This window comes from Sinocyclocheilus grahami, unplaced genomic scaffold (genome assembly GCF_001515645.1).
Source record: "Sinocyclocheilus grahami isolate Dianchi unplaced genomic scaffold, SAMN03320097.WGS_v1.1 scaffold570.1, whole genome shotgun sequence".
NCBI classification, from domain to species: Eukaryota; Metazoa; Chordata; class Actinopteri; order Cypriniformes; family Cyprinidae; genus Sinocyclocheilus; species Sinocyclocheilus grahami.
Window position 1 is genome coordinate 494,448 of NW_015505749.1, and position 12,279 is coordinate 506,726.

General features: G+C 36.3%; 1 protein-coding gene across 1 annotated transcript; it reads right to left on the reverse strand.

Moving 5' to 3' along the window:
• Window positions 1-2,261: 2,261 nt before the first annotated feature.
• slc26a6 (solute carrier family 26 member 6) lies at window positions 2,262-11,026 on the reverse strand. The gene is made up of 19 exons (XM_016239623.1): window positions 10,878-11,026; window positions 10,198-10,337; window positions 9,973-10,083; window positions 9,009-9,184; window positions 8,762-8,926; window positions 8,394-8,546; window positions 8,090-8,172; window positions 7,802-7,949; window positions 6,573-6,686; window positions 6,348-6,425; window positions 5,755-5,850; window positions 5,465-5,571; window positions 5,038-5,107; window positions 3,995-4,087; window positions 3,517-3,654; window positions 3,204-3,419; window positions 3,063-3,117; window positions 2,589-2,707; window positions 2,262-2,437 (listed from the first exon to the last, which is right to left on the reverse strand). Exons 1-19 carry the CDS (start codon window positions 11,024-11,026, stop codon window positions 2,414-2,416), a joined length of 2,235 nt encoding a protein of 744 aa, XP_016095109.1. The 3' UTR covers window positions 2,262-2,413.
• Window positions 11,027-12,279: the final 1,253 nt, after the last annotated feature.

The following is a 12,279-nucleotide window of genomic DNA, read 5'->3' on the forward strand; positions in this document are numbered from 1 at the left end:
TCTTAGTATGTCAACTGTCTTTCAATAAGAGTAAGACTAAAAGCTAAGCTTAAGGTATGAGACTAATGCTGTTCTCTTGCATTAGGCTATTTGAGTTGTTTTCTAGTCCTTGTGTGATATACAGATGATGAAATGTCTTTAACGTATTTATTCACCTCTTATGGCACAGTAAGTCAACTGCACACCACTTGTGCTTTTGTCACAGGTAGGCTGTCATCTGTTCTGAAACAATACGTTGGTACAGTAGTTGGACAGGTTCTAGATGACCATTTCCTGTTGGGACATGCTCGAATGACCAGTTTCTCTGAAACTTGTTACAGGAAGACAATTTACATACAGGAAAACAGCACCCATCAAATGAAAAAGAACAACTTCATTTATTTTTAAACATCAAGATGCTCAGCACTTCAGACTGAACCTATACAAAGAGCAATATGAAAACTCCAAACCTGTTTTTTCGGGGTTGAATATTTTCACAGATAAGCATGGCAGATAATTTACTAACAATTCCACCACAAGAATAAGAAAATGACTGTTTATTTAAGTTAGAATGATTCTAAATACACAAGCATATAAAGTTAACAAACAGCATACATAGCTTATACACAGTAAAACACATAAACTGATTATTATTTTTTAATGGTAATTACACTACCATTCAAAAGTTTGGGGTCGCAAAGATTTTTTTCATGTTTTTGAAACAAGTCTCTTATGTTTGCCAATTGCATTTTTTGATGACAAATACAGTAATATTGTGAAATATTACATTTTAAAATAACTGTTTCCATTTCCCCCCCAAATTAATTCCAATTAATTTATTCATGTTATGCAAAGCTGAATTCTCATCAACCATTACTCCAGTCTTCAGTGTCACATAATCCTTCTGAAATCTAATTTGCTGATTTGATGCTAATTTGTGCAGCTTAATATTTTGTAGAAACCATGATACATATTTTTTAAAGGGGTCATATGATACGATTTCAATTTTTCCTTTCTCTTTGGAGTGTTACAAGCTCTTGGTGCATAAAGAAGATCTGTAAAGTTGCAAAGACTAAAGTCTCAAATCCAAAGAGATATTCTTTATAAAAGTTAAGAGTCAGCCACGCCTACCTAAAACGGCTCGTTCTAACACGCCCCCACATGTATAACGCCGCCCAAATGTTCACGCAAAGAGAGAAGGTGTAACTTTGATTCTCGCTGTAGTATTGTTGTTGCCTTGTGAAAGCGAAACTACTTTGTTTGGCCTTCCAAAAGAGGACGATATCCGCTTCATCATGCCTAGAGCTGATCCGTGCTGGTCGCTGAGGAAATACATCAACTTCGCGCTGTGGATCGCCGGATCAGCTTTCACCGTGGACGAAGCAGAGTCCAGCCCGGGGTCGTCACATGTGGTTGCCGCAAGCCCGCCCGCCTCCGCTCACTCTAGCCCGCCGTGTGTTTCGTTGTGAAAGTGAAACTACTTTGTTTGGCCTTTCAAAAGAGGACACGACTAGAAATCAGTGGTTAAGTTGCATTTACAACACTGTTCCAGAACAGTTCAACACCAAATATTCAGATGTGAGCAGTACATTTTATGGAGGACTGTTTCCTGATTCTGGGAGAGTAGACTATAATGCCGGCTGTTCTGACTCACAGACTGTAAGTAAGTTTTCATATTTAAAGTCACATGCTTGAGGTATTCGGCAACGCACTGGATAGCTGGCCAATCAGAGCACACCTCGCTTTTCAGACTGATGAGCTTTGTAAAAATCGACATGTTTCAGAAAGGTGGGGCATAGAGGAGAAACAATAATGTACATTATGTGGAAAATAATGTGTTTTTTAACCTTAAACCGAATAAACACATTTCATTACACCAAATACACAAAATAATGTTATTTTTAGCAGCATCATATGACCCCTTTAAGAGTCTTCAAAGAATAGAAATTTCAAAACAACAGCTTTTATTTGACAGAAATCTTTTGTAACATTTTAAATGTCTTTACTGACACTTTTGATGAATTAAAAAAAGAAATACTGACCCCAAATCTTTGAACAGTATTGTATATTGCTAAAATGGGAACTTTCCAAGAGTCTGATTATATTGTGAAAAGTTTATATTCATGTGTAATATTCATTGTGTACCCGGAACTCTACAGTGTCACAACCTGGAATAACCTGTTTCTTAGATGTTTCACAGCTAAGTGAAAAAAAAAAAAGATTTACAGTTTACTTGTCTTACACAATAACATTCTACGGCAGATCCATTTTCAGATATTTCACATTCAAAAGAGTCTCTGTTTATTATTTAAACAAACAAACAAAAAAACGAAATTATTCATTTAAACACCTCCTTAACTTATTCTTCCCATGATGAAATACATAATAAATAATAATCCAGCTCTGCATTCTGTATCCCGTTTGGTGTTTGGATTTACAAATGTGTTCCCTGCATAACCTGTAAAAGTAGAAAGGCAAGAAATGAGGTTTATGCATGCATGTTTGTTTCAAAATACTGTCTGGGCCACCAACACTCAACACATGTCTAATTAAGATTAGGAAACCTCTGATATGCGTGTATGTGTATATGACATAAGAATGTACTGTACCTCCTTACTGTTTCCTTGTTGACAGTAAAGAACAGCATCATGTACCGATGAGAAGAGAATCGATTTAGTTACTTTCTCGTTGAAGAAATCGCCCTTCTCCATACTCTCTACAACACCTCCTGAAAGATTGAGAGATTACAAATAATGATGTCAAACAAGTCCGTCTTGACTGCACGCTCAAATGGGATTCCAGATGTCATCATTCTAGACAACAAAAGGAACATGTGACATGGAAGAATACACTCTTAAAAATAAAGGTTATTTTTTGGCATTGATGGTTCCAAGAAGAACCTTTAACATCCATGCAACCTTTCCATTACATTACAAAAAAAAGTTTCTTTAGATCATTAAAATGTTTTTCACATTAAGAACTGTTCATAGAGAGATTCTTTAGGGTACCCAGAATGGTTCTTCTATACTAGAATCACTGCAAAAACACCCTTTTGAAACTACTTGTTTTTATTGGTCACTTACTCTGGCAGCCACATAAGTACACCTGTACACCAGCCTCTCCATAATCTTTATAGATCTGCCATTAAACAAAGGGTTTTAACAAGGTTAAAACATGGTACGTATTTAATAAGTCGCTAATGTACAGTACGGATTGCGTCTCACATTACGTAGAGTCTTCACGCCAACTGTATCCAGGAAGTTGACAGGGCTCAGGTCAAGAATGATTGCCCGTGGCAGCGGGGTGTCAGTGTCAGGGTCAGGCCCCGCCTCCACAGCAGCCACATCCTTTGGTTCTTTGACTGACAACTTATGCACATCTCCATTTGCCTCTGATTCTTCCCCACTTTCATCTGTGTCTGAAAATTGTGATTCCTCCCCCTGGTTAAAAGCAGAGACCGCTGACTCAGTCAGAAAACACAAACACTTATTTTCTCACTTATTTCCATGCATACACACAGTGTCTTCAAAAGCAAACCTTAGCAGCTTTAACAGCTTCTTTAGCTCTTTTCTTGGCCTCTTTCTTTGCTTTCTTTGCAGCTTTCTTTTCTTTTCTGAGTCTCTTTGCTTCCAGTTTTTTCTTGTGTGAGAGAAGTTTAGCCACGTCAACCCCAGTCTGCACACAAACATTTATTTTTACTGCATGAATGTCCTGACCTGTGCACGTGCTGAATGTTGCTTGTTTGGGCTAATCACACAGTGAATGTTTATGTTAGAGCTATGTTTGGGATAATTGCCTGTTGTGAGTAGTGTCTTGTAATTGCTCTTTATGTACAGTGGGGAAAAAAAAGTATTTAGTCAGCCACCAATTGTGCAAGTTCTCCCACTTAAAAAGATGAGAGAGGCCTGTAATTTTCATCATAGGTATACCTCAACTATGAGAGACAAAATGAGAAAAATGTGAATGGATATGCTTGAGAGTATATATGTGTATGGTGTTGTTTGTGTGTGTCTACCTTCTCATAGAGTGCATCAATATACATTTCAGCATTGGCAAAGTACAATGTTGCAGATGATCGAAAAATCATTATACCATGAATCTCCTTCACCTGTAAGTGTGTAAAAAATACAGAGACATTATACTCAAAATAACAGAAAATAATAAAAATTAAAATAAAACTTTTATGATGAAATCAAGAATTTCTAAATACTTTTTCAAAATAATTGCACAAATTTTGTAAAGCAATATTTGCGATTACAGTTTTCTCAATGCTCAAATTATCAAAGTTATTCACAATTACAAAAACAAATGAACCAAATTAAATGTAATGTGTTTTGACTGAGGCTCTAGAAGACAAATCCTGAAAATAATTACCAGACTTCAAATTTATCAGAAGAAAGTTGTGAATAGTTGTTTATTAACTGAATGTTCATCATTTAAGTAATTTTTATACATCTTGAACATGGTCATTACTAAAAACATTTTGTTAAAGATCAAAGACTGTGTTGTGGCCAATTACATTTTTCAACGAAATCTAAAAAAGGCCTAGTTTCAGTACACTAGTTTCAATAGCACTATAACAAACTACTACTTTTTGCCTGATCACCTGTACACATATACTTCATAAATATAATTTATAACTGATCTTGCTTACAGCACAATTACACACTCAGTAAATGAGACTACAACACCACTCACTCAATGCACCCTGGAACTGTAAAGCAAATAGTAACCAACACAATAACACCAAAACAATTAAAACACACATTGTGCCTTTGCAAAGCTACATGACACTGATTCACCAGATTATCTAAGAAAAGTTAGCATGAAGGCATTTCTGGAAAAATACTGTAATTCAGGTTTTTAACCATGATAGACAGGCTGTTTCAACAGAAATTCAAAGTTGCATAATGCCTTTCGGTCCAACTTACTCATTTGATTTGGTCAATTGTGTAACACCTCTGACGTGCGAAATATAACTACACCAACAAAACTAGAGAATCAGTTGAATACAGTGAACATAGTTGCATAAATTGCTATAATGGTGGTCATGGTCACCTGATTGTAGTCCTCTACTGGTTTGTAGATGTCAGTGCCAGGAACCTGGCCAAGAATAGAGTATTTTGGTCTGTTGTAAAGAGAAAAAAACAGGTAGAGAAGAAGAAAGGAGTCAACACACAGAGGGACAGATGGTGAATTCTTATATGCAAACTGTTTATGATGCTGTCAATAACAGAATTTCAGCCGCTAAGCCAATGGTACATATGGCCAAGCTCAGATCTGACGTTCATCAGCAGTATAAAGTAAAACAGGAGACCACATGCAGAACCAGTTTTATATTCTCATTTAAGTACTGTATGTAAACGGTGCACATGCATGTGGTTATCATTTAGGGCTCAAGACTATGAAAAAATGGTGCATGTGCCACAGTTTAATGTGCATTTGTGGATTATTTAGCCTTGTGTATGTGGTTTCTGTCACTCACAGCTGAGTTCTGAAGACGACAGTGAGGATGGAGAAGGCAATAGATGCAGCAAGTCCCATATCAGGATTAAACAACACTGTCAAGATCAAAGTCATCACCCACACCACCTAAACACACAAACAATAGAGCTAAACTGTGTATTCAGATCTTTCCTTTTTACCTTTTTTTCTGTGTCACTCTATTCACTCCCCTCATTCTCAATCATATTTTGTTTATGTATAGGTCTATTTTTAATGTGTTGCATAAGCTTTGCTTTCTCATGAAACCCCCGCATTCTTGTTCTCTCTCACCATATCCACTTTGTTGGTCCTCCAGAGAGAGCAGATGTCTCCAAACTGCTTCATCATGCCTTGCAGGTTTACATAGATTATAGCAGCCAGCACAGCCTAAAGAAACCAGCACACACATGTACAATATGTCTATATACTGTATATATATATATATATATATCCTTATAAATGGACACATGATCATATTCATGAATTAAAGAGATAGTTCACCAAAAATGAAAATTTTGTCATCATTTACTCACCCTCATATGGTTTCAAAGCTATCTTATTTTTCTTTCTTATGTTGAACGTAAAAGAAGATATTTTGAAGAATGCTGGTAATCAAACAGTTGATGGTCCCCATTGACTTCCATAGTATTATTTCCCTACTATGGAAGTCAATAGGGACCAACAACTGTTTGGTTTATCAAAATGTTTGGTTTTGGTTTATCTTTTGTGTTCAGCATAAGAAAGAAACTTATACAGATTTGGAACGACATGAGGGTGAGAAAATGATGACAAAATTTTCATTTTTGGGTGAACTACTCCTTTAAGCACAGATATGTTTGAATATTAATGCCAGGCCCACACAAGGGCTGATTCAAGGTACTAACCTTTGGCAGCTCCTCAAATAGTTCGCCAATCTTTAACAAGATCACCAGAATTACAACAGCAGAAATCGCTCCAGCTACCTGAGAGAATGACAGAGACAGGTTTCAGTGTGAACTTTCACCCAAAAAACAGCCATCTAAAGAACTCACCATCCATCTCTCCAGAACTAGCTAGTCAAAAATATATGAAGTTATGCATGTCAGATTGCAGTTTGCTGAAGTTCTCACCTGTGACTTTCCCCCTGTGCTGACCTGCACCATGGTGCGAGACATAGAGCAGCTGATAGCAAAACAATTGAATAAGCCTCCAATGGAGTTAGACAGACCCAGCGCTATGAGCTCCTGATCCAGAGAACAGACAATAGGAGAAAAACACAAGATGTTCAAACAAAAATGTTTTTCTAAACTTTTGGCATTCAAACTTTTTTGATATAGATCAAAACTTTCAGCAAAAAAATACAAACCAGTTTTTCAAATGTGCCTCGATGGAAAAATTACAGGCTTAAATGTATAAACTAAAATTCCAAGAAAATATTGTAAACCTTTTACCATATTTTAAGCGCAGATTTGCTATGCAGTTCAATTTATGTTGACACTAAATTTGGCATTAAATGTGAAAAATATATTATATTAGCCATTACTCCAGTCTTCTATGTTGCATGATCCTTTAGAAATCATTCTAACATGGTACATTTGTGCTGCTTAATATTTTTGTGGAAACTATGTTTTTTTTCAGGATTCTTTGATGAATATAAAGAATGCCATTCATTTGAAATTCTTTTTGTAACAGTGTAACAATAGCCCCTTTCACATATACAGTCTTTACAGGTAAATTACCGTTAAATTACCGTTAAGAGACCATGTGTGAACAGGACCTTTTCAAAAATAAGAAGTTGTAACATTACCAGTGAATTACCGGTATCTCTGTATGAATGCAGAACAAGATTAACGGTACGAGCATGTATAAGTTCAGGACACGCTGACATAAGATGTCTACTCTGGGCATCAGAACATTCTGATGCAGATGATGCAGTTACTCTGCACTGTTTATGGAAGTCAAAGAATAGTCTAAATATGTCTAATACACTGTCTCTGGGCCAAAAGCAGCTGCATAAATGTGAACGTTTGACACAAAAATAAAAAAACATCAACAAAAACATTGACCACGTATACCTCTTCCATGTTTATAAACACAACACAGGGAGGCGCAGCCATTTAGAGGTCATTTCTGGTTAATGATGTCACAGAACTTACCGGTATTTTGAAACTGATGTGTGAATGGTGCTTTACCAGTAAGAAGACGAAACGCTGTTGCATGTTTACTGGTATTACTGTGTGAAAGGGGCTAGAACTGTCACTGTTGATCAATTTAATGTGTGAATATAAATTTGTGTGTATATAAATATACATACACATTTAATAAAAATGATCTATTACAGGCATTTAAAGTCTATTACCTGGTTACTGTCGACCTTGTAGGCATATTTGAGGGCGAAAATTCTACCCAGTGAGATAGCAATACCATAACCAACAACAGCCAGTGCAAAAGCATCACCGACCATTGAACCCAACAGTGAGACAGCGGGCGCCACAGGAGCCTGCAGACTAAAATGTGAAGAAGAGATGAATATTTGAGCTTGAAGATGTACTAAGATCCTGCGGTTGTATTTTATAGCTGTAACCATTTTATACAATACTATGTTGAACAGTTGTATTTGCGTTGCATGGTTGTGTGTTGGACTCACCCTGATGGGATTTCTCCAACCACTTCAACACCATATTCAGTCTTCAAATCCATCTGCCACGACACCACAGTAGCAATAATAATCTATACACACAAACAAGATGTTATATTTATGTTATGTTATATTACCTCAGAAAGAGCAAGCAAAACTGATGACATTTTTGATAAATAAAAAAAATATATAACATTTTATTGTAAAAAAAAAATATATATATATATATATGAATATAAATAAGTCTATGTCCACAGTTAGCTAAGTAAACGTGTATATGCATGTGTGTGTTTCACTGTATGACGTAACTCACAGTGATCAGCTCAACAGGAATTGGAATAGGGATTTTGCGCGCCGCCAAGGCACTAAGTTCCTTTGCAGCAACCAGACCTATGATGGTTACAATGCTAACTACCAGAGTACCAATATTAGTCTGTCCAAGCAATGCACAAACCTCTATGACTGTCTGGAGAGAGAAAAAAAAATAAAAAAAAATAAAAAATAAATAAATAGAGAAAACAGCATTAAAACATATGTAGCTTGCTGAGTGCAAATCATAACCCCAACCGCTAGGGGCCACTAAACACAAATTACACATAGATGTGTTTATTTGTCTTTTGCATACCAGTTATGGAGAGTCCTTAATTAAGTGTTTGGGACTGTGTGTGTGTTCATACTCACATATATAAGAGACAAAGGTCCACTATACCGCTGTGGATTGATGCCAAATGAATATTTGAGCTGGGAGACGATAACGTGAATGGCGGCCGCTGTTGTATAAGCTCTCACCAATGGCTCTGAGAGATACGTTACCACAAAACCGAACCGAACCAAGCCGAGGAGCAACTACACACACAGACACCACACAAACACTTAGTCACATACACAACTTCAAAACTACATAGCCTACACTTACAAATGAGACTACCTGGAAAATACCAGATAAGAAAGTCACAGTGGCCGCGATCTTGACCCTCTCTGCATCACGGCTGACAATGTCCAAGGTGGTGCTGTTGGTATCATTGCCTGGTATCACGAAGTCTGAGTCTGGAGCCAAGCGCTCTGTCACGCTGCCAATCATAACGCTCATAACTGCATATGTACCTGTAGACAGAGAGATTAGAAAATAGGACTATTTTTGCTACAGTAGGGGCCAAATGTTTAACTGGCTGAGTTAAAAGTAACACAAAATGTGTTGTCCTTAACTAGACACACAGGTGTGTTAAGATATAACACAGGTTGTGTTGTTTTTAACACATCCTTTTTAAGAGTGTAGGTGGATTTAATTTGATAGTTTACTCAATATTATTTTCTCACTCATCCTGTAACAACAAGGTGAGTTGTGAGACAAGGTTGTCAATCACTCAACACAGCTTTATACAAGCATCATAACAGTATACAACTATACTGATCTATATTTCAAGTCATAAAACAGCTTCATTTGCAAAAAGACTGAAATGTATGTCATTATTTGCCCATAATGTTCACTCAACAGCTCTCAAATCAAATATGGCTCCTAAAGCACTGGTTTGAAGCATTGAAATGTCATTAAACTTGTATCATAAGTGCCATATTTGATTCATATGGAAAGTCCACTGATCTGTCATCATTTACTCATCCATATGTCATTCCAAATATGTATGCATTTCTTTCTTATATAGCTCAAGAGTCATGAGACTATTTTGATGATGCTTTTGAACATGAGCACTTTTTGAGCATGAACGGCTGTTGTATAGAAAAGTTTGATATTAATAGATTTTTTTTGTGTTCCATTGAAACAGCATATAGGTTTAGAATGAAATGAAGGTGAGTAAATGATGACAGCATTTTCATTATGCAGTGAACTACGCCTTTAGGAAAAACAGAAATCAAAGGGAGGTGTGTGTACTTACCCACAGATATGTGTTTAGATGTTCCAAATATGAAGTAGATGAGAATGGGGTAGAATGAGGAATACAGACCAAAAACAGGAGGGACCGCAGCCAGCAAAGCATATGCCATACCTAGACACACAAAACACACTGCATGTTACATGTGTGTGTTTGTTTGTGTTTATGTTTAGTCTTAAGCAAAAAATGTGCTTTGGTAATACAGGTGTGCATGTGCTTGTGTTGGACCTTGCGGCAGGTGCATGATTCCCACACTGATTCCTGATATTAGATCTCCAATAGCGTTTTCTCGAAATGGGTATCGTGGCAGCCAAGCCAGGAGAGGAACAAATGATAGGAAACAGCTCTTAAACCTTGGGCCTGTACACCTGATGAACAAAGAAAAAGAGAAAATGATGAAACACAGTGAAGAACAAGATAACTGCCTTAATAATTAATGCTACATTTTTTTAAAGCCTGAGACTTCTCTGAGATGTTGTTGCATCCATTAAAGCACAAGATGCTATTTGGATCTTTCTAGATTCATGCTAGACAACATGATCATTAGATTTGACTTACAATTGTGGAGTTCATGTTTTTAAGTTCAAGATAATTGGAGTATGTTTTACAAGAAAATTCTGTTTGTTTTTCTACTATAATTTCACATTTAATTTAGTGTTATTTGCCATTTCTTTGTAATAATTAGTAAAATTTACAAGCCAAAAACAAATTAAATTAGTTTCTTAGTAATATCTTAATTTTTTTAGCTATAGCAACAGTACTGCTTCAATTAAAGCAAAATGAAGGCAAACAAAATACAGATTTTTTTTTTCAATTAACTCTTCTCTTAAACTACGATGCACATACAAATTGTAAAAAATAAACAATAAATTCAAAAAATAAACTCAAAACAAATAAAGGCCACACACCTGACAGCATCCCTGAGTTTTTCTTTTGCTGAAATTTTGAAATCCGATTTCTCAGCGACTTGGTCAACACCAAGCTCATCCAGTACATCTCTCTGAATGTGATATGGCACCCTTTTCCTGAGATCTTTGTCTTTCATCTCTTCTTCCATTTTAAATCTTAAATTTTTCTTCTCACATTCACTGTTCAGATCACATCCAGTGTATAGATGCCAAAATGTATGTCCTCACAGCGAATATTCAATCTTTCATGTCCATGCAAACAGACCCAGAACAATTCTGAAGGATGTTCTCCAGTGATTTGAAGTGAGAGCTCCACAGGTCTGCTGCTCGTGCAGTGAAGCTCTGGACAGCAATGGATTGATTAACGTCCCTGGCCCTGCTCTTCTATCACAGTTTGTGTTAATGTGTATCCTGCCCTTTCTGATACCCGTCTGATCCATTCACACACACTCACTGATAGAATCCTAATGTGTCCATATGAGGAGCAAAGTCCCAAAAAGAGGGGGGGGGGGGGGGGTACTGTTGGAAACTTTCACACTAGAGACCTACACCACCTTATCTCGGCCTGATTAGATAGAAAACATGTTCATTCTGCAAAACCATGTGCTTTTGTATGAGTGAATTGTGAACAGTAGATCTTTGAAATCACATCTCTGCTATAAGGTGTCTGTTTTGATCCAGTGAAGTAGATACATCTTCATCTGAGAATACAGAGACTTGTAAATGAAATTGCAATTATGTCAAGTAATTATGGCTGTTTGTATTTTTAACATAGTATTAGGTAATACTGACAAAACATTCCTTTGGTGAAATTTGGGATGTCCTCAATTGGAGTACCATTTTATTTAACTGAAAAATACCAAAAATGCTTCTGTTTCTGTAGACTTAGTGTCAGTCTGTCATTATGATCAGCTTTATAAAATAGAGGCTTATAGTAGGTCTTCAGTAAACGTGTGAGAGAAAAGAGCTTATTAAACATTAATTTGGCCTCTCCCCAACACCTGCCCAGAGAACAAAGTCTCTTCTAATAACATTTATGGTTCAATTCACTGGCGGTACAAGAACATTTCAGCAATACTGAGTTGGTGCAGATATAATTGTGATTCTGTTCAATTCTGTTGTTTGTGTTGACCAGAGTGTTAATAAGTATTTTCCATACATGTTGTTATTTGTACATATTTTATTTTAGAGTCTTATTTATTTTACTACATATTTTATTTTACAATATCACCCAACCAAATTGGCTGTAACATGAAATGTATTAAGAATCTAGGAGATTTCATATGCACAGACCTGCATTACAATGTTTTGAAGACACTTTATATTTGAGCATTTTTTTAACTATTTCAAACATCCATCTAATCTAAAAGTAGAATAATGATGAAAATTTTGATTTAAATGC

Excerpts from the sequence above, each read along its gene's own strand:
- slc26a6 (XM_016239623.1), bottom strand. The coding sequence starts at position 11,026 with ATGGAAGAAGAGATGAAAGACAAAGATCTCAGGAAAAGGGTGCCATAT. Across the intron at positions 5,108-5,464 it reads GTCGTCTTCAGAACTCAGCT|ACCAAAATACTCTATTCTTG; the intron begins GTGAGTGACAGA and ends TCTTTACAACAG. Across the intron at positions 3,655-3,994 it reads TTGATGCACTCTATGAGAAG|ACTGGGGTTGACGTGGCTAA; the intron begins GTAGACACACAC and ends GTTTGTGTGCAG.